Source organism: Amblyomma maculatum, chromosome 7, assembly GCF_055883805.1.
Source record: "Amblyomma maculatum isolate TAMU_Amacu chromosome 7, ASM5588380v1, whole genome shotgun sequence".
Lineage (NCBI taxonomy): Eukaryota > Metazoa > Arthropoda > Arachnida > Ixodida > Ixodidae > Amblyomma > Amblyomma maculatum.
Genome location: NC_139350.1, coordinates 2,915,734 through 2,938,909, shown reverse-complemented (window position 1 = coordinate 2,938,909; position 23,176 = coordinate 2,915,734). Strand labels below are relative to the sequence as shown.

General features: G+C 45.4%; 1 protein-coding gene across 4 annotated transcripts in view; it reads right to left on the bottom strand.

Moving 5' to 3' along the window:
* Positions 1-13,071: 13,071 nt before the first annotated feature.
* Gclm (Glutamate-cysteine ligase modifier subunit) overlaps positions 13,072-23,176 on the bottom strand; it is an 84,834-nt gene continuing 74,729 nt past the window's right edge. For all 4 annotated transcript variants that reach the window (XM_084608877.1, XM_084608876.1, XM_084608875.1 and 1 more), the window contains one exon: positions 13,072-21,874. In XM_084608877.1, coding sequence (XP_084465003.1) covers positions 21,702-21,874 — 173 coding nt within the window. In that variant the 3' untranslated portion in view covers positions 13,072-21,701. The remainder of the gene's footprint in view (positions 21,875-23,176) is intronic.

Genomic DNA, 23,176 nt, shown 5'->3' with positions numbered 1-23,176 from the left:
TGCGAAGAACAGGAAGCTCAGAGTAAAATATATGAGGAACTGCTGAGGAAATTGGACACTAACAGGTGGGCAGCAAAGGTATTTAAATACCTATATCTCGCAGCGGTGGTGTAGCGGTAGAACATACCCCTCGCATGCAAGAGGACCGGGGTTCAAATTCTGGTGCCGCGCAATTATCCACTGGATAAAAAAAATAAAACTGCGTGTCGATGGAATTGCATAAACAGGTTTGGGGTGCGACCTGATGCCAGTGAACACCTCTGGCAACGCACTCCCTTACCAGAAAAGGAGCTGGCCACCCTGATGCAGTAATTGGCCGCAACCTCTCATGATTAGTTCCATAAAACGCCGGCCTTCAGTCACCAGCGGCTGCGGAACAACTGACCATGGCGGCGGTCAGACCTGTGACGCAGCAGGGGGTGCTAAGAATTCCTGGCTCCACTGGACAGGCCGCCATTGGAACATTTCACGCTAGAACCCTAGCTAGTGAAGCTAGTTTAGCAGTGCTGTTAGAGGAACTAGATGGTATGAAATGAGATGTCATAGGGCTTAGTGAGGTTAGGAGGCCAAATGAGGCATATATGTACTGAAGGATGCGCATGTACTGTGTTATCGAGGTTTACCGGAGAGGCGAGAACTAGGAGTAGGTTTTCTTATCAATAAGTATATAGCGGGTAATATAGATAAATTCTATAGTATTAATGAGAGGGTGGCAGGCATCGTAATTAGGCTTAATAAGCGGTATAAACTGAAGGTTGTACAGGTCTATGGACCTACATGTAGTTATGATGACCAGGCAGTTGAAAGCTTCTACAAAAATGTAGAATCGGCAATGCAAAAAGTAAAGACGGAGTATACTGTACTAACGGGCGACTTCAATGCCAAGGTAGGGAAAAAGCAGGCAGGAGACCAGGCAGTAGGCAACTTGGTTCTACTTGGTAGGCATTGGTTCTAGTAATAGCAGGGGGGAGTTACTAGTTGAGTTTGCAGAGCGTAACAAGTTAAGAATCATGAATACCTTCTTCAGCAAACGAAAGAATTGGAAATGGACATGGAAAAGTCCTAACGTGGAGAATAAAAATGAAATTGACTTCATATTGTGTTCAACCCCTGCCATTATGCAAAATGTGGAGGTAATCGGGAAAGTGCAATGCAGTGACCACAGGATGGTAAGGTCCCGAATTAGCCTAAATATGAAGAAGGAACGCAACAGACTAGTAAGAAAGAAACCCATCAACGAATTAGCGGTGAGGGGGAGGGCAGAAGAGTGCAGGATCTCGCTACAGAATAGATATTCAGCTTTAACCAAGGATGGCGACATTACCCTAGAAGCAATGAACAATAATTTCAGAGATATCATTACTGAGTGCACTGTAGAAGTAGGCGGTAGGATAGTTAGAGAGGATACCGGTAAGCTGTCTAAGGAGACGAAAGATTTGATTAAGAAACGCCAGAAAATGAAAGCTTCCAATTCAACAGACCGGATCGAATTGGCCGAGATATCAAAGCTAATCAATAAGCGCAAGGTGGCCGATATAAGGAAGTATAACATGGAGAAAACTGAGCATGCTGTAAAAAACGGGGGAAGCCTTAAAGCGGTAAAGAAATTGGGCATAGGCAAAAATCAGATGTATGCGATAAGGGACAAGGCAGACAACGTCATCACGAATATGGACAAGATAGTCAAAGTAGCCGAGGAGTTCTATACAGATCTCTACAGTAGCGAAAGTAGTCAGGAACGTAATGAGATTGGCGGTAGGGAAAAACAGTCAGACGTTCCACCAGTGACGAAGGACGAGGTCACGAAAGAATTAGAAATTATGAAAAGGGGGAAATCAGCTGGAGAGGATCAGATAACTACGGATTTGCTGAAGGACGGGGGGGATATCGTGTTAGAAAAACTGGCCACCTTGTATACGCAGTGCCTGGTGTCATCGACGGTACCGGAACCATGGAAGAATGCAAACATTATCCTCATTCATAAGAAAGGGGACTCTAAGGACCTTAAAAATTACAGACCAATAAGCTTACTGTCTGTTACGTATAAGGTATTTACTAAGATAATCGCTAATAGAATCAGGACAACCTTAGACTTCAATCAAGCAAAGGATCAAGCAGGGTTTCGGAAACGGTACTCTACTATCGATCATATCCATACCATCGATCAGGTGATAGAAAAATGCTCGGAATATAACCAGCCCTTATACATAGCATTCATTGATTACGAAAAAGCATTTGACTCAGTTGAAACCTCGGCGATGATGCAGGCATTGCGAAATCAGGGGGTAGACGAGCCGTTCGTGAAAGTGCTGGAAGATATATATATAGTGGCTGCACAGCAACTATTGTTCTGCATAAAGAAAGTAACAAAATTCCCATAAAGAAAGGTGTGAGGCAAGGAGACATGATCTCCCCAGTACTATTCACAGCTTGCTTAGAGGAAATATTCAGAGACTTGGAATGGTAGCAGTTATGGATAAGGGTAGATGGAGAATACCTCAGTAATCTGCGATTTGCAGATGACGTTGTCTTGCTGATGAACTCGGGGGATGAACTGCAAATAATGATTGATGACCTAGACAGGAAAAGTAAAAAGGTAGGCTTGAAAATCAACATGCAGAAGACTAAGGTAATGTTCAACAGCCTTGGGAAGGAACAGCAGTTTACATTAGGTAACGAAGCACTGGAAGTAGTAGGCGAATATGTCTGCTTAGGACAGGTAGTAACCGCAGATCCGGACCATGAAAAAGAAATAACAAGAAGAATAAGATTAGGATGGAGCGCATTTGGCAAGCACTCGCAGATTATGACTAGCAGCTTACTGGTGTCGCTCAAGAGGAAAGTGTACAACAGTTGCATCTTACCTGTACTCACCTATGGGGCTGAAACATAGAGGCCAACAAAGAGGGTTCTACTTAAGTTGAGGACAACGCGTTCTACTTAAGCTGAGGACAACGCAGAGGGCTATGGAACGAAAAATAGTAGGGGTAACATTAAAAGATAGGAAGCGTGCAGATTGGGTCAGAGAAATAACTCGTTACTGACATTCTAGTGTAAATCAAGAGAAAGAAATGGACATGGGCAGGACATGTAGTGCGAAGAGAGGATAACCGATGGTCGCTTAGGGTAACAAACTGGATTCCAAGGAAAGGAAAGCGTAGCAGGGAGCGGCGAAAGTTAGGTGGGCGGATGAGGTTAAGAAGTTCAGGGAGGTCAATTGGGTGCAGCTAGCACAGAACCGGTTTAATTGGAGAAATATGGGCGAGGCCTTCGCCATGCAGTGGGTATATTCAGGCTGATGATGATGATCTAAAAAGCGTTGACTCACAATGGAGGAAAAGAACTAGGAAACTAGCCAGTAAGTATGCTGGTCACAAGGACGAAGAAATAAAGAGCGTTAAGCAGCAGGTGAGAAACAGAGAAGGTAAAAATTGGATAAATTCTATGGAAAAGAAACAAAGTGCGGAACTATATATAGGTTGTATGCACTGAAACTCGGCCACTATGTGATGCTGCGGTGCCTTGGTCATTTTGCTTTTTTTTTGGTGCCTCCACCATTTTTGTAGTTGGGCAGCAGCATTCGACGAGCGTTGTTTTTGGTAACGTTCTGCCTTGTGGCACTGAGTACGTGCAGCATGACTTAGGATTGCTTCGCCGTTGTCTTCATCGACCGTACTGTGCGATAACAACTAGAATGGCCAACTGCGCTTGAGTTATCAACTGGCCTCTGAACCGGATCGCTTGGGTGAACATGGTGAACTGCGTTATCTACGGCTGTTCAAATAGATCGAAGAATGAGCCCGGCAATGAAAAGTTTCAGCGAGTCGGCTTTTATGTGGTGCCGAAAATCATACATGGTCAGTGCTCGAAGACAGCGGAACTGCATGCAAGACGCAAAGCCCTTGGTTTAGGCTGATACCCCGCAAAGATTTAGACGAGTCGGCAACGAATTATCGGGTTTGTGGCACTCATTTGATTGCAGGTGAGTAAAAGGGAAAGCTTGCTCTTCTAGGCAGCCGTACTGTTGGTAGTAAGGTGGTCGGTTTTTGTTTTCAGGTCGTCTGGCTTACATGATGGATGAAACAAATTCTGATTTGGCGCCATGTCTCAATTTGGGCTACGAGTCCTCTACACTCGGCAGACAGCACTCAGGTGAGAGGTACTGAAGATTAGTTCTGTGTTAGCAAAGCTATAATTACGATCATTTTTGCAGGCACAAGCGTTTCAAGACTAGACAGCGAATGAAAACTGCGCCCACACCCTGTGACTGAAGCAGTTGGAGACCGGGGATTTGGGTGGGAACGCGGTGCTTACCTCTACAGGAGAAACGAATAAGTCTGCTTTCGGTACGGTTTCAGCTGCAAAAAGGCACATGCAGTTCATTATCTTTGATCTTGCATTTGAATAATTTTGGCTGTGCTATGTTGTACTTTGACCAAACCGCCATGTCCTGTTAACTGCAGGAGTCGATTTAAAAATTGCATTAGCTGTCCAGAAAAGATGCTGCCGCAAAAAGCCACATGGCTGTGGACTGTTTTCTGTGTCGCTAATATTTCATTAATGCTGCAAATGACCGATTCATAAAATTAGCACATATTTGCCAATGCACTGTGGCTGGTACAGAATCTGGCTTTTTGCAAATGCTGGCAGTGCAAGGCCACATACTTCAAAGAAATCAACACAAGTCGAATGTGGGCATTTCGGTCAAGGTGCCCAGTCCTTTTCATGTGAACAGTGTATCATTTAATTTCTGCCTTCCATGTTTTAGCAGAGATTAAGATTAAGAGATAGGAAACGGGCAGAGTGGGTCAGAGAAATAACTCAAGTTACCAACATTCTAGTGGAAATTAAGAAGAAGAAATGGGCATGGGCAGGACATGCAGTGCGAAGAGAGGATAACCGATGGTCGCTTAGGGTAACAAACTGGATTCCAAGGAAAGGAAAGCGTAGCAGGGGGCGGCAGAAAGTTAGGTGGGCGGATGAGATTAGGAAGTTCGCAGGGGTCAAGTGGATGCAGCTAGCACAGAACCGGGTTAAGTGGAGAAATATGGGAGAGGCCTTCGCCCTGCAGTGGGTATAGTCAGGCTGATGATGATGATGATGTTTTAGCAGTGTCTGTGCAATAACTGTTCTACTAGCCCTACAAGCCAAGTATGTCTATAAATTTCATCCAACCCAGTCAGATTGATCAACATATCCCATTTCATTATAGCACCTTAGTTTTGGACTAAAGTGAGAAACTATGCAGGGATTTTGTGCCAACAATTCTAAGCTCCTTAAAAGGCCTGCAGAGTTGCTTCGGTTCTCATATCAAAAATAGTGCCAAAGTTTGCACATCCTGTTAATGTGACCTTGACATGTGGCATCATAACGGCACAGACAGACGTCAGCATAGCTGCTTCGCTTCATATATAGGCCGGGTTTTGCTACGAGCAATATAATGCTGCTTCGCTAAAAATGGTTGCCTGCTTTGGAATCCTGCAGTTGCTACATCTGAGAGTGATGCAGCAAAATTTTCTTCCTTCAGAGAACCTTGATAGAGATTTACCAGTCCTGTCTCTAGGCATTCGCTATTACTGGTCAAAAATGAGAGTGAAATACAATAAATGATATTGGTTCTAAAATTGTGAAAAGACCTGGCACATAAGGTTAACACACACAAAAGAAAGACAAGGGGACAACACACAGGCACCTGTCCATTGTCCCCTAATCTCTCTCTTTTGTGTGTGTTAATCTTTTGCACCAGGGTCTTTTTGCAATTTTTGTAAGGTGTTAAATCAACTAGCCCAGCAACATGGTTTATTGTGCACTTTGGTTTTGCAGCATAAAGTTGAGGCTGAGCAATGTTTCATGGCACATGTTTCAGAAACCTGAAAAGTCTACACACTGTACAAACAGGCATTTCCAATTTCTCTGAGAAGCACATTGATTCAGCAACACTATAACTTTGAACCTGCTGCTAAACCATCTATTAAAATTGGTAATGAAGATGAGGCTAACCCATGTAGATTCTTTCATTTTGTGCAATATACGCCTATCCAACTAGTGTTCACTGAATGCCGCCATATTTTTCGCCAACTGATTTGTGCACCTGGAGTTAGCATGACGGAAGCAGCAATGGAACTGGTATGAAGCAGTTCAGAGAGGAGGTGTTAAGACATTTTCCTTGCTCTTTGTGTAGAAGGTTTAATTTACACGTCGAGGAAGCAGGGCGATCAAGACCAGCACGATCTGCGCAATGGCAATTTTTGTTTTTGCTGGCCTCTTGAAAAATGGCACGTACCCACCATGGGGGATTGGCCAAGGTGTGGTGTTGTCCACAAACTCAATTACAAGCACAAGCTTGTCGCAAAGCGAGATTGTAAAGAAAGAATGCAGCTATTAGAATTGTGAACAACAAAAAAACAACAATCACAATAATTTTGATGAAAAAAAAAACCCTGAAAGAACTTCAAAAAGGATTAACAGGTTACCTACCAGCTGCTATAATATAGTCGTGTATATGATTCCACAAATTGCGCCCAACGCAACTCCATTCGTACTCGCACCGAACGACAGTAAAACGGGTAGGGACAAGGGGAGTCCTAACCTAGAGAGGGGGATCTCCAGGTATGTCCTTCTCTTAGATGTGAACCACCAGCACGAGAGGAAAAAATGTTCTATTGATTTCACTTTTCCGCATGATGCACAAAGGTTTGTTGGTGTCCACCCACATCTACATAGATACAAATTCAAGCCTGGAATTCTGCACCGCAACAGCGTCATTGATACCTCGCACTGCCTGGTTTTACATAAACCGACATTCCAATTATGTGACAAATGCTGACAATCCGTTGTATTCAGTAAGGGGTCCCCTGCAGCCTGGTTGATATATGCTGGAACCGTTTGAACCTGGAAATTGCCAATATACTAAAATTAGGGCCTGGATATACTACAAACAAATTAAGGGCCGATCTCGCTAAGTAATCAGCCACCTCATTTGAATGAACAGCTGCATGACCAGGGACCCAGACAAAACGGACTTCTTTTAAAGTGCGTGGTACAAAAAAACGAAGGAATTGAATCAAAAGATATTTTTTTGAGGTTTCAAGTGAGATTAACACAGATAAACAATCCGCAAGAATGATTATTTGTGATACATGGCATGGAATTTTGTGCAAAGCCAATCCAATAGCTAAAAATTCCGCAAAAAAATAAGAATATAATCTGGGATACAGACAGAATAACCCCATGTCAAATCCTTTGAAAATATGCCAACTGCAGCTTTTTCTTGGCTGACTGATGCATATGCAGAAGTAACAATGTGATGGAGATATTTTTTTAAACGATCAGAAAGAAGACCGTTTAAAATGTTTGAAGGCATATATTTCGCATGGGAGGGGGAAATGCCGTCATAATTAAAGTCCACTGCGGCCTGCATGTCATCAACCCATTGCAAAGAACTCAAGTTAACACTGATTGGTGCTAAAAGTTTTTGTGCTACAGTAACTTGAGGCTGTCTATAGCGCGGCCCATGATCAGATAAGAATAAGGTCGGTTGGGATGCAAAAATGGGAGGAATGACTTCAGAGGCCGGATCTAGCGACCTAATGAAAGTTTGTACTGTGAGCTGTTGGAAGTGGGAGGTTAAGTCAGGGATACGGGCTTCAAGGCAAAGCAGAGCATTTGAAACAAATTTCGGAAGACCAAGACAGAGACGTAGAGCACGCCTCTCTAATAACAGTAGAGGATGAAGTTTGTAATTTGCGCTGCCAGAGAACAGCATGCAACCAAATTCAAGTATTAGGCTTACTTAAGCTTTAGAGAAACAAAGTATAGCAACGCATTCCAAACTTTTTATTGCTAATTCGTATAAGCTGCCCAAAAGCACGTTCTCCTTTAACCACATTGTTTTTTATATGGAATCTCCAGCGCAATGTTGGATCCCCATACGGTAACACCTAAATATTTGACCGAATCTAGCTGTGGAATCTGGTTGGAGCGATGAGCTAAAGAAATATGTAAAGGTATATTCGGAGGAAATACAAGTACACCACATTTATTGACATTTAGAAATAAATTAATATGGTCCAGCCAAACTTCAATCTCATCCAAATATCCTTGCAGAGCGTGGTATAGGCCGTGAATATCTAGAGCCGATGAGAAAAAATCTATATCGTCGGCATAAACATAAATTGTTATATCTGGCCGGATGGAGATGTCATTTACCAATATGTTAAAAAACAGCAGTAAAAGAACTGACCCTTGTGGCACACCCCTTGATTGCTATACTTGTTAGAGCAGAGGGTTTCATCTGTACAGTAAAAATGCCTATCCTTCAAAAATTCACATATCCGCTCATAAATATATGATGGAGGATGTAACAGGGCAAGCTTGTTAAGCAGGATCGCATGTTCAAACTATCGTAAGCCTTAGCAACCTCAAGTGTCACCAGAGCGGAGACTTCCCTCCTGCGTAGCGAGAGTTGGATTTGGCTTTCTAGATCTACGTGCGTGGACTAAGTATATGGAGCAGCCTTGTCGAAATCCAATCTGTATTGGGCTGAGACCATTAACTTCATGAACGTGCTTTGTTAGACAACTGTGCACTGTTTGTTCTATTAGTTTGACTAAATTTGAAGTTAATGCGATTGGCCGAACCCCTTATGTAATGCCCCTCAAAAGGGGTCTTTAAGGAAATAAAAATGAAATGAAATGAAATAGTTCAAGACATATCCCTTCCCTGCATCTTTCAACAACAAAATTTTTGCCACCTTCCATATGTACGGAATCTAAGATTTGCCAATGAAGAGCTCACAATATCTAAAAGGTCACTTGTGAAATCTTGGGCTAAGATTTTAATCATTCCAACAGTGACACCATCATGTCCGGGAACTGCAGATTGCATCGCTGCCAAGACTGATAGCAGCTCAGACGAAGAAACCTCGGTAAAGTTTAAGCAAGGAGCGAGTGTACGCAAAGGGACCTGTCGCTGTTTCTGGTATTGTAACTCCAATCCCTGAGCTATGCATTCCAGTGTTTCCTTAGCCTTCTGTGGCGCAAGCACTATAGTGAGGTTGGAGACTATTGGAACACTTGTTATGCTCCATGAACCTATATAGAGCCTTCCGATTACCTGGATTTGAGAGGTAAGTGTTTAAATTCATGTTATACTCCTCCTGTGCTTTTTAAATTGATCTTTTGAAAGATGCAGAGAGGAATTTATAACTTAACCAATTATCTGGGCTCTGGTTGAAAGATAGGCCCTTCCCAGCAGCTTTTCTATGACGATAGGCTTTCTTGCATTCTTGCGTCCACCAGGGAGACGGCTGTTTGGTTGAGGTTGCCGCACATACAGTAAATACCGATTGCTGTACAGCATTTTGCAAAAAGGAAACTCAACTGTCTGAAACTACCGGCTTGTACCAACTACCGAAGCAATAGATGCGGATATCAAATTTTTTTAAGTTATGTGGTTAACAAATTTGTGGGTTTTAGCAATATTTCTAAGTGGAGATAAACATATTTTGAAGGTTATTGGAAAATGATCACCGGATGTGCCAGAATCCTCTGTGGACCAATTAGTGACCACTAGCCCACCCATTGATAAGGTTAAATCAATGACTGAGCGGGAAACTCTTCGCATGAATGTAATACCTCCGGAATTGCAGTATCGAACTTTTTTGTAGACATTCACGACCAGAGAAGCTGGCTGCAGGTATCTGCCTGACTGCCCCATTCACTATGATGAGAATTAAAATCCCCTGCAATTACAACACTACTTGCGCCGGTCAATAACCCATCCAGTCAGTCAGTCCCAAGCACGCCTAAAGGGAAGCAGACATAACTATTTTTATTGTGGCAAAATCTGGAAGCGAAATACTGATTGCTAAAAGCTCACAGTCAGGGCGTATAATTTTATTAGATATAGATGCCTGATGACAAATTTTTGATATCATTGTTGCCAATCCTCCTCTGCCGATAGTGCGATCGGCTGTGAAAGTTCTGAAATTTCTCATAGAAAATGGTTTACAGGGAGATAGCAACGTTTCTTGTAGAAGTATGATATCAGGGTTGCGCTTAGTAATTCTAAACCGGGAAGGGAAGACAGAAAGAAGCGGCAATTCAATTGTAAAATTTTAAGACCTGCCATGATTATTTGTAAAGAGGCAGTATTAGCCTTTTTGAGGACATCAGTCTGAGGGAGGACTTTTAGTGATCCTTTTTTTGGTTTTACCTGAGATAGACTAGATTTTGACAGTGGCGAAGCACGGCTCTTCTGGGATGGGCACCTCATCTCAACATCTGTGACGCAGATGTCAGTGTGATGTGTATTACTAGAAAGAGTGATGCAAGCTTGCGCCTAAGTATCGTCAGGAGGGGCCGTTGAATGGGTAGCAATCTTTGTACAATCTGGCAGAGATGCAGATGGTGATGTCTGATTCAATTATGCTGATGATGACTCCGACTGTGCTGCTACAATCTGAGCCAACGCCCCAGAAAGTGTGGTCATCATACTGTCACAGTATTGGCGACTAGGGCTAGGTTATCAGAGCCGGTGCAGGTGGAATTACACGGTCCAAGCTTTTGGTACGTCCTGCGAGTCCGGAGCCGATTCACTTCGTCCTTTTTCTCCGAGCGCCACTTCAACGTCTTTCGCTCCGAAGCGCCCCCTGGCATTCCTCCCTCCTTAAGCGTGATGCACACGGCACAATACGCTCAACTGCAGCATTGAGGGATTTTTCCACAGTAGATTAAATTCATGATTAAATTCCACAGTAGATTAAACAGAAATGCAGCCTGCAGGTTCTGCCACTGCACTGTTTCCAAAAAGGCATATTTTCTCATCTATCCAGTGGCGAGAGCTATGTGTGCACATACAACTGCTTCGAGTAAGCATCAGTAGTGTTCAGAGTTTTCTTCTACCGTTTTTTTTTCTCTGCACCCAATTCTTATACTTTGCACAAACTGCTGTGTCATCAGTTGTGCTACCAAATGCAGTTTCAGTTAAGCTTCCATATTCTTGTGTATACGAGGTGTGACACAAAAAAAAAAGAGAGACTAAGTGGGTAGCTTCAATAAAAGAGTGGAATTGTAATGATCGAGTGGGTTCGCAGTGGTCAGACTATTAATCAACACTACTACATTGAAGTACTAAAAAGACTTCCTGAAAAAAATTTGAAAAAGAAAAAAAAAAAGGTCACAGTTGTGCAGTAATGGATGGCTTTTGCACCACGATAGCGCACCCGCTCACACGGTCCTATCTGTCGAGCAGTTTCTTAGCAGCAAAAACAGTACTGATGGTGCATCCTCTTTATTCACCTGATTTCACTCCACGAGACTTTTTTTTTACTTCCTAAAGTCAAATCTTGCTTAAAGCGAACCCATTTTACCTCATTTGAAGAGGTTCAGGCAAAAATGGAGAATCTCCTGAAGGGCCTTCCAAAAATCTCGTTCCAAAACTTATCAACAGTGGCAGTACCGAATGCAGAAGTGTGTGAATGCTGAAGGCGACTTACTTTGAAGGTGATAATGTCACAGAGAACAGACTCTGTAAGTGCAATGATTTATTGGAACAGTCTCGTTCTTTTTTGTGTCACACTTCGTATTTTATGAATATTCACTGCTCTTTTTGTCCCCAATTACCAATAGAAATAACTGGCAGCAGGTGGCCATGGATCTGCTACATGTTTACATGAACGTGAGCAGACCATAGCATCAATCTGGTGATACTCTGGTAATGATACCACAGACACCGCGATATCACGAAATGATGTCTATAATGAAACAAGAAAAAAAAAGGCCATTAAGATTACTGCAATTAAGCATAAGTCAAAACTTTATAGTTCATTTCATTATGCTTTTAGACACTGCATAGTCGCAGAATAGTGTGGGACGACTCGGCGACCTCTCATATCACAAGTGGCCCAAGAATAAGTTCTTCGACCACAACCTGCAACAATGCCAATAGCTTAATTTCAAAATTAAAACCCAACGACACAGTACACAACACAGCAAGAGCATACAAGTGTAAGGTATAATGAGTTGCACCTGCTTGGGAGGGGTCCGTTGCGTTTTGTTTCAGCAACAATAACGCGCTCGTATCACTGACTGTACAAATTTTCGGAGAACAGACAGTCCAAGACGACAGCCAGTTCTCGCAGTGCATGGCGCCAAGAAGCATGGGGAGGATGCGTCGAAACGACCCCATCAAATTAGCATTGACAAATGTGGTGTTGAAGTGACTGGATGCATGGTGTCAACGCGTAGGCGACATGGGGTGAAAGGAGGCAGCATGCTAGGAGGCCGCACACCGTTTAGCTTGCAGTGCCGCGATTTTTCCCGCGCAAAACAATGTGCTCGTGTAGTACTTGAGAGCTTTCAAATGCTGATGCAAGGTACGTAGCATCATGTAACCATGCATGCATCCAGTTGTTAGAGGCATTTCTGTTTGCCTTCAGTCGATTTTTCATTTTTGTTCGTTCAGGGGCACTTCATAGAAAATTTCTGGTATGTTCTACTTGCTGTCATTTTAAAGTCAGACATTGCATAGCTGCATTTTTTCATAAGTGACAGGCAGAGGGCAAGTTTCATGCAACATCGTCAAGACTGCTCAAATAGGAATTATCCACGGCCAGGACTATGGGATAACAAACCCATCAGTTTTTAACACGTCATAGTAGCAGACGGCTACTTTTGAAAGCATGTAGACTCAAAAGAGGTGGTTTTTTTTTTTCTTATTGCAGAAGGAGACAATCCAGGTCAACCAATCAAGCTGCCAGGAAAGACATTGTTCGCACAAGCTAAAAAAGTTCCGCAGTTTCTTGTTGGCATTTCCAAAAATGTTTCCCTAGTATCGGGTTCTAGAGCAGCTCTACGGACTGTGCAACTTCTGTTTTCATTACTGACTAAATGGTATAGACTGCATTTTTTTACCAAAAATAATACACAGTGCGAGGAACAAAATCACGCACGGCCGACTGCAGGAGAGCTATCTAAATCATTTAAATGAGTGGGGACAAAATTGTTCCCAGTGTAATGTTTCCTTATAAATGTACGTACAACATCAGTAAACATGTATCACCACACTAAATTCACCAGCATTCAATAAATAATTTTTATTGAATTTTGCATGCGTGTGCGTTCATGCGATGCACACAAAATCTGCAATATATTCACTGCTTTGCAGTTTTAATTCCTGCAAACATTTGCATTAAGCTGTCCCTGAAGCTGGAATGACAGTGATTGGACAGAGACCCGTTATAATGTCCTAATGTGGGCCTTGCATGATCTCATACAACCATTGTTCGGCAACCTGAAAACAAGACCAAACTGCGCAACACAAGAAATTCAATAAATTATTCATTGAGGTAGGAGAATTTTGCATGGTGTGTAAAGAAGATGAAGAAACAACGCTGTGGCATTGCCATCACCATCGCTGGTCTCCGGCGCCTATCTCTGTCGCGCTGAAGCTGTGCCCTGCGGCTGGTATTCCGATCCTGCTGTGCCCGAATTACTGCCAGCGCTAGACATTCCAATCAACTATTAAATCCACATTTCACTTGGTGGAGGTCAAGCTGAGGTTCCCTGTACCCATCTCGCCCTGGAACTTCGCAGCAGAACGTTAACTTCCCCAATGACGGAGCCTACTTCATCGCACCTACCTCCGCCAGTCACCTGCACAGGTGCCCTTCGTCAACGGGACCCCGCTACCTTCAGTGGAAGCAGCGATGACGACGTCGACGATTGGCTGTCCACTTACGAACGGGTCAGCCGTCACAATAACTGGGACGACAACCATAAGCTCAACAATGTCATCTTTTACTTGAGCGATGTCGCTAATCTGTGGTTTCGAAACCACGAGTCGGACTTTACCACCTGGGCGAATTTCAAGACCAAATTTTCCGATGTCTTTGGCCGCCCCACCGTCCGAAAACTCCGCGCGGAACAGCGTCTTTGATCGCGACTACAGCTGCCCGGTGAAACGTTCACCAGTTATATTGAGGACATTGTTGATTTGTGTTGCCGCGTTGACCCGACCATGACCGAGGCCGTTAAGATACGTCATGTCCTCACAGGAATTGATGGCGGCGCTTTCAACATGCTCATCGCCAAAGGTCCCACTACAGTCAAGGAAATCTACGACCTCTGTCAAAGCTACGACGAACTCCGCAAGGAGTGTGCTTTGATTCGCCAGCCTCATGCATCACTCGCTGGACTAGCCACGGAGAGGGAGTCATCTAGCCTCTCTGAAGACATCAAGGCTTTTGTACGTCAGGAGGTCGCGCGACAACTGTCCCTGCAGCCATATGTTAAGGAGTCGTCACCAACTGGCCTTGTTCCGGAGCTTCGCCGTGTAATCCAGCAACATGTATCTGAAGTCGTCCCTAATACTGCTCCTCAATCAGCTCCGGTCGCACCCTCAATGCCGTTCCCCACGCCCACAATTTCATCATCCAGCGTTGCGCCACTGAGCTACGCTCCAGCATTCGCGCCGGCTCCTCCTCAGGTATTGCGTCGCACGTATGCCGAAGTTACTTCAAGTACACCTCCTGAGCCAGCATATGCCTATGCTACGCCCCCTATGCGCTCGGCACCAACAGCTTTTGCTCCCCCCTTGCGTCAGACACCATCTCCATGGCGTACTGCAGACAACAGGCCTATTTGCTACCACTGCGGCATCCCTGGACACACTACACGCTACTGCCGGCGCCGAATAAATATGGCCTTTGCTGCACGGCCTGCGCCACCTTATTTGGCCCCCCAGTTCCCCGTCCCATCGGGTCCTCCAACAGCACCCCCCGATCCTCCGGACTTCCTGCCTCGTCGTTCGCCATCACCACGTTGCTGCTCCATTTCGCCAATGCGCCGACGACCCGCTACTCAGCCGGAAAACTAACCGCCACAGTTCGCGAGGCACGAACTGCGTATTCGACAGAACTTCAAAGTCCTCGTCTTAATCCCGCGAATGTTACTGTTGTCATCGTTGAAGGTGTTTATACTCTTGTGCTCGTCGACACCGATGCCGCTGTATCAGTTATCAGCCAAAAACTCTGCCGCTCCCTCCGAAAGGTGACTACGCCTCTCGAGGGACTATCGCTTCGTACCGCATCCGCTCACAGTATACAGCCGACAGCTGTCTGCACTGCTCAAGTCGTCATTGCTTCAGCCTTGTACATCATCGAATTCGTCGTTCTTCCCACATGTTCTCATGACGTCATTCTCGGCTGGGATTTCCTGTCCCAGCATCATGCTATCATTGACTGCGCCAATCCTCAAGTAGAGCTCATTGAACCAAGTGATGCACTCTGATGCCCTGCTCCATGAGTCGTGTCCTCGTTTTGTGGCCAAACTCCTCGTAGCTCATGACACAACCATCCCACCCGTTAGCGCTGTTCTGGTTCCCCTCACTGCCCCTTTTACCACCGCCGCAACAGTCATCTTTATGCCCTCTAACGTTGTCTGCAGCCGCCGCCACTTACCGCTGCCGTTTGCCGTCCTTGACATGAACAACGGCGCTTGCACACTTCTGGTCGCCAATCCTCTTGCGTCTCCCGTTATGTTGATCGAAGGGGAGTGCCTCGGCCACTTCGAGCCCGTGGGCCTTCTGTTCACCTTTGATGATTTGTCATTCCCCGTTTGCCAAGTTGACGCCTTGACTCCAACTCGTGTAGCTTCAGATCCGCTACAGCGGGATCTTTTTGACCATTCTGTGGACAGCGCTCTAGAGCCGCGCCACCGCGAGCAACTTCTTGACCTTCTGCACCAATTCCGCTCTTCCTTCAACATCCAGCAATCTTCCTTGGGCCGCACGACGACCGTTTCTCACCTCATTGACACTGGCGCTCATCCACCTCTCCATCAGCGGCCGTATCGGGTGTCCCCGACTGAGCGCCGTGTTATTGCCCAACAAGTCGATGACATGCTGCAACGCGGAGTAATTAGAGAATCCTGTAGTCCATGGTCGTCTCCTGTGGTCCTAGTTAAGAAGAAGGATGGCTCCATACGATTTTGTGTTGATTATCGCCGCCTAAACAAAATTACTCGTCGTGATGTGTATCCCCTCCCAAGAATCGACGATGCTCTAGACTGCTTGCAAAGTGCAGAATTCTTTTCCTCACTCGATTTGCGCTCTGGATATTGGCAGGTGCCCATGGCAGAGGAGCATCGCGCTAAGACCGCCTTTATTACTCCAGACGGACTATACGAATTTAATGTTATGCCGTTCGGACTCTGTAACGCCCCAGCCACATTTGAAAGAATGATGGACACTGTACTGCGTGGCCTGAAATGGAACATCTGTTTATGCTACCTCGATGATATCGTAGTCTTTTCAACAGACTTCCCGACCCACCTGACTCGACTTCGCCAGGTCTTCACCTGCCTAACCCGCGCCGGTCTTCAACTGAACCTCAAAAAGTGCCGCTTTGGTGCCCGCCAGCTCACAATACTCTGACATGTTGTGTGCAAAGATGGAGTTCTGCCTGATCCTGAGAAGCTCCGCGCCGTTGCTGACTTTCCGAAACCGACCACTTTGAAACAACTGCGAAGCTTCGTGGGCCTCTGCTCGTACTTTCGTCGTTTTGTTCGCAATTTCGTGACCATCATAGCCCCCCTTAAACAGCTCTTGAAAGGCGCCCCTAACCTCCCCTCTTGGTCGCCAGCCTGCGATGATGCATTCGCGGCGCTGCGCAATGTTCCATGGTCACCGCCAATCCTTCGCCATTACGACCCTACTGCACCTACAGAACTTCACATCGATGCCAGTGGTGTCGGCCTCGGCGCCGTCCTCGCCCAGCGCAAGTCTGGCTTCTCCGAATACGTTGTCGCCTACGCAAGCCGTGCTCTTACCAAAGCCGAGACCAACTACTCCGTTACCGAAAAGGAGTGCTTAGCAATTGTGTGGGCTATAACGAAGCTCCGCCCTTACTTATATGGCCACTCCTTCGATGTAGTTACAGATCATCATGCTCTCTGCTGGCTCGCGTCTCTCAAGGATCCATCTGGCCGTCTCGGGCGCTGGGCTCTCAGGCTTCAGGAATACAACATCCGTGTAGTGTACCGCTCTGGCCGCAAGCACTCTGACGCCGATGCTCTTTCTCGGTCACCGGTGCATTCGGCTAACTCATCATCCCCTCCTCAAGCCTCTTTGTCAGCACTCACCATTGAGGATATGCCTTTCGAGCAACGACAAGATCCTTGGGTTTCTAACCTGCTAGATGTCCTTGGCACTACGTCCGCGGCTATGCATCCTCGTGCACTCCACCGACAGGCCTCCCATTTTACCATTCGGGATGGCCTGCTCTACCGAAAGAACTACAACTCAGATGGCAGAAAATGGCTTCTTGTCATTCCGCGTCACCTCCGCTCCGAGGTTTGTGCCCACCATCACACTGACCCGCAAAGCGCTCATGCCGGCGTCCTGAAAACCTATGATCGAATTCATCAGAGGTATTACTGGCGGGGAATGTACAATTTCGTACGTCGTTACATTCGCTCTTGTACTGCCTGTCAACAATGCAAGATTTCTCACCACCCCGCTGGCCCTCTCCAGCCTTTACCGTGTCCAGCTCACCCGTTTGATCGCGTAGGAATCGACCTCTATGGCCCGCTACCGTGCAGTGCCGCCGGTAATCGATGGGTCATCGCCGCCGTCGACCACCTGACCCGTTATGCGGAGACTGCTGCACTTCCCGCGGCGACAGCCCGAGAGGTAGCCCATTTTCTCCTGCATCACTTCATTCTTCGACACGGCGCCCCTCGCGAACTACTGAGCGATAGAGGTCGTGTCTTTCTTTCCGAAGTAGTACAAGAGCTCCTGTCGTCTTGCAAATCGATACATCGGGCTACAACCGCGTACCACCCGCAAACCAACGGCCTCACGGAGCGTTTCAACCGTACGCTTGGGGACATGCTCGCAATGTATGTTACATCTGAACCTGGGAGCTCCAACTGGGACCAGGTACTGCCATTCGTAACACTTCTTTCTCTTATACGGCCGTGAACCATCTTGTACTCTGGACACAATTTTGCCATACCATTCAGATGCCTCTGAGTACAGTGCTTTGTCCGATATTGTACAGAAGGCTGAGGAATGCCGTCAGCTAGCTCGCACGTTTACCTCCAACACTCAAGGCTATCGCAAAGATCAGCATGATAGCGATACCCCTGCTCTGGCGTTCCTGGCAGACAGCTTCGTTTGGCTATGCGTTTCTGCCACCAGCAAACTAGAAACGAAATACCACGGACCTTATCGCGTCTTGGAACGCACATCCCCTGTTAACTACATCATCGAGCCAGTCACCCCTTCTTCCGACCACCGCCGCCGCGGCCGTGAGGTTGTCCATGTTAGCCGCCTCAAGCCGTATTACAACCCTCTGGTTGTCTCGTCTCCGTGAGTCGCCAGGATGGAGACTTCTTCACGCGGGGGAAATGTAAAGAAGATGAAGAAGAAACAACGCTGCGGCATTGCCATCACCATCGCTGGTCTCCGGCGCCTATCTCTCTCGCGCTGAAGCTGTGCCCTGCGGCTGGTATTCCGATCCTGCTGTGCCCGAATTACTGCCAGCGCTAGACATTCCAATCAACTATTAAATCCACATTTCAGGTGATCCACGTTTACTAATGTATTACACACAATGCCCAAGCATAAATTCACCAATAAAAATTTGGTGTCCTTACCTTTTAAATACCATGCGAGAATTTACACCTCCGGGTATTTAAAAATAATGTATGTCAGATTTGTTCCCCTTTTTTGTTTACACACTCAATTGAAAACAAGGTAAAGTGTATAAAACAAATTCATATCCCAACAATCTGGTTAGTTACCCCACAAAACTTTCCCTATTTGGAGCACTTTTGTAGCACAGCGTCCCTGGCTTCCATTTCAGATCATTTTGCTGGTGTGTTGTTTCTTCTGAAAAAGAGTCAACATTACTGTACCTAGTCTTGTCAAGAACAGCTACGAAGTGGACAAGGAAGATAAGATCCGCAGAAAACAATTCATGGAAAACACAAGCTTGAAGCAAATCATGTAATGTCCCCTGAGGGAGCGTCATAGTAATAGGTACAAACAAAGCCACTGTAAGAGCAATCACCCTCCAACTGGTGTTATACAAGTATCTAAACCTGGGTTTGTTGTCAGTAGGCAACTGTTTTGGTGGCTCCACCCCAAAACATTATTGAAGATTGCCACTTACAATGCTTACTACAAAATAAAAAAGAAGCAAGAAATACTATTGTGAAAATACTTCGCATCACATTGGCGGCATCCCATTAAACCTCTCCCAATAAGCTTGATAAGGAACATCTTAACAGGCACAGTTCCACAGAAAGAAGGAAAACATTAATAAATGTTCTGGGCAGCATGCCAAAGAAGTAGAAAATGTGTGCATTCTCCTAGTGCCTTTTGAACCATTGTAGCAACCGTAGTAAGAAAAATGCCTTTTTCACAGTGACATTTTTTACATTTCTGAAAACTTCATGTACTTTTTCTCAGAACCTATAAACCCAATTATGTTATGTAGGGGCGAGTGAATACTGAAGTTTTCGAACACGAATCGAATATGGGAAAAAAATGCTTTTGAATATATCAGATCAGTGAAAGAAATGAATAATTGAAAAAAAAAAAAGCAAACACTGTTTACCTTCTTTATTTCAGAATTTATATGAGATTTGCAAATAATATTACACTAGAATTGTACAGAAGTGTGTACCCAACTGAAAAATCTAGCATAGCTTTTATACAGGATTACGTACACCAGCTTTTTGTACAGGAAGGACCTGCATGAAACCAGGTGAAGCTGTCATATCACTGCTGAATACAGGAAACTCTCGTTAATTCAGGATTGAAGCGACTAGAATAATTGTCCAAAAGCTCGAACTATTGAATGGGCCTGAAAAAACTGCTGAAATGTTTGTATCACAGTAATTAAATTTGACAACAAAACTCTGATACACTCTCCACCAAAAGGAAGGTTTATCTTCAAAAAAACGGCCCCATCACATTTTGAGGATGCCTCACTGCACAGCCCATATGGTTGCGCTGAAGCGCACAGTGCGAGGAAACTGCGGTGAATTTGAACATTTTTTTGATGTATTTGGCAATGTTCAGATACAGTTAAACCTGGTTATAACGAAATTGTAAAATGTCCGAGATTTTTCGTTACATCCAGGTTTTCGTTATATGCAGTTTTCACATGAAGACCCAAAAGGGCAATGCAGAATTAAAAACAAATTAAGAATTAATTACAAGGAAAACCATCTTTAAAATAAACAAGTATTTGAGATTATAGAATCAGTGAAGCGTTTCGCGATCACTTCTATAATCTCACACAGCAGCGTTTCGCGCGTTCGCGCCGCTGCTGAGTGAGGAGCTGCCTGAGTCTTCACGCATGCTCCCACTCGCCCACCAACAAACCAACTCGGCCTCGCATTGCCGGCACACTCTGCTGTTCCCGCTACCAACGCGCGGGGGCCTGCGAGCAAGCACAGGGCAGCGATAGACGCACACTGCTTGCCCCATGTCTTTTTTCTTTTGTTCTGTTACTTTTTGCAACTTCTAAGCGTGAACAGCCATAGTGTAACGTTCCAAAAGTGAAAGCAGTGGAGACTGCTGATTCTGCCACGTGGATGCGGCGTCGGCACTGAAACACTGCGCATTTATCGACAGCAATTCCTGATTGCTGTAGTAGACATTCCTCTCACTTCAATTCAGGTTTTATTGCCTTTAAACTTGCGGGGTTCAGCCAAATTTCCAGTAATTCAGCACTAGCTAAGAGACAGTCGGTGCCGCGAGTTCGTTATATCAAGGTCTACTACCGCAACATGCTCGTTACATGGAGTTTTTAAATACAAGCGCTTTAACGGGGTCGGCGTCGGGGAATTGAAAAACTTCATAATATCGAGGAATTTGCTACATGAAGGTTCGTTACATAAAGGTTTAACTGTATTCGGAAATTCCAAACATCAGTTTTTCAAACGCAAATATCAATCAAATAACAAACATATTCGATTTGTATTCGAAATTTCAAATATTCGCACACCCCAACAAAAACAATAAATTTCTTTTTTTGAATATATTTCAATGTCTCGGCAGTATTCAAAACCTGAATTTCCTCAAAGTTATGCGTTAATTTTAAGAAATAAACTTCAGATTTGAAAGCTCAGTTACAGTTCATGACAAGTGAGTAACCTTTCTACCCAATTAAAATAGCAACACCTTTTCTTTCGGTTTAGTTCAAATCCACTATTATGCGCAATTTGCACACAAACTTTATTTGGCATACTATTTTTCGTTACTGAGACACCCAGCCCAAATTTTGACACTTACGTACTAAAATAGTAAAAAAGATACACTAAAAATTATATGGTGTTAATCAACATTCAAAATCCCACAATAAAATAAGCAACAGTTGTCGAGATATAAGCTCAAACCAAGGAGCCCCATTCACAATTCTTTAAAATGTTCATTAAATTTAGTAACAGATCAAAATACCCAAGTTTTTACTGCAGGTGTTGCTTTACTGCACAACCCAGAGCAAGCATGCTGCTGAGATGCTAGCACCTTCGAAAACCCATGCACTACTCATTTTGAAAAAATAGTCACACAGCCTTGCACAACGCAGTAGTTCCTTCATTGCTGACAAACCACAGCTCAAAAGCACAATACAGCATCTGTCACAGTGTTTCGCTGTCAGTATAACCCTCCCTATTTCACAGTCTTCATCCCTGCAGGTTCTTGACAAGGCAAGCAATGTAGCCCTTGCTTTGAAGGAAGCCCCGGCACTTGACCAGCACAGAGTAGCGAGCCACCCATGGCGATGACCAGTGGCTGGTGTCGTCGTCGGCAACGTAGCCTTGGAGCAGGCGGGCCATGCCAGCATGGTCAAGCAAGACTGCGCAAGGAGATGGACAACATGCTATAAAAAAAAAAGACCCCTCCCCCCCCCCCCCCCTGCAAACCTGTAAGAGGCCTTGCAGTCATTCGCCCTTTTAGGTACCAGGTACCCCCACTCTAGCATTTTCCATGCAACAGAACAAAAACTACCAGACGGGAAACATAATTGGAAACAGTAACATCCTTGACAATGCTACACAACAGCCAGGATGTCAGCATTCACTTCAGAGTAGCATCAAGCACATGGCCACTACAGTAAAATCTCGATGATACGATTACGGTTGATATGAATTTCGGGATACAAATTTTAAGAATGCTTTGAACGGACTACATTGTATAGAATATGTTAAGATTCGGAGTGATACAAAGAGTTTCTGAACCCACCGCGGTTGATACCGTGCAAACCAGTGGCGCATGCGAACGGGCCGGCGCGGCTGACCTCAAGAGGGGAACATAACGGACATGGCCGCCACTAACTCCTCTTCACCCCCCGCCGCGAATGATAGGAATGAACATTGTACAAACGCACAAAGCCACCGAGCAGCTCAGCGCAAGAGCTCACAGGGGGAGAGGGTACCCACCGCGGCCACTGCCTCTCCACCCCCCCCCCCCCCCCCCACCCCGCTAGCCACCCTACCCCCACCTCCCTTTCGTAGCAAACCGACGAGCACTAGACAAGGACGACCAAGGCGAGGCACGTGCCCAGTCGTGTACGTCACTCATTTGCTGGCAGCTCATTGGTCTATCAAAATGTTGTCTCGCCGGCTGTTCCCAGGAGGCCTGTGACGCTGGCTGCCGCTGCAGTAGTTCTCCGTTCGCCGCTTCTTTCTGTCCTTTGCTGTGACGTGAACTGCCCAAACGTTACAAAGACGCAAGCGTTCGCTGCTGCCGAAGTGTCGCGAAAGCGTAAAGCCCTTCCTTTTAAGGAAAAGCTTGATGCGCTGAAGATGGTTGATGAAAACCCTAAGAAGAAGCCTGTCAACTTAGCAAAAAAGCTAGGGTTGGCATCGTCGATGCTCTGCACCATTATTGGGCACCAAGATGTTATCTTGAAGAATGTGCAGCATTTCGGTGCGAACGTGAAGCAGGCTAAAACAGCGACCCATGTCAAGCTGGAAGAGGTTCTGCTGACTTGGTTCCGCGAAGTGACAGCGGCTGGCATCAACGTGGATAGCAAGGTACTGCGTGAAAAAGCCGACAACGTCGCGCTTTCGCTTGGAATTGAAAATTTCCAAGCGTCTGGGGGATGGCTGCACCAGTTTAAGGAGCGGCACGGACTTGTCTACCGGGTCGTCTCAGG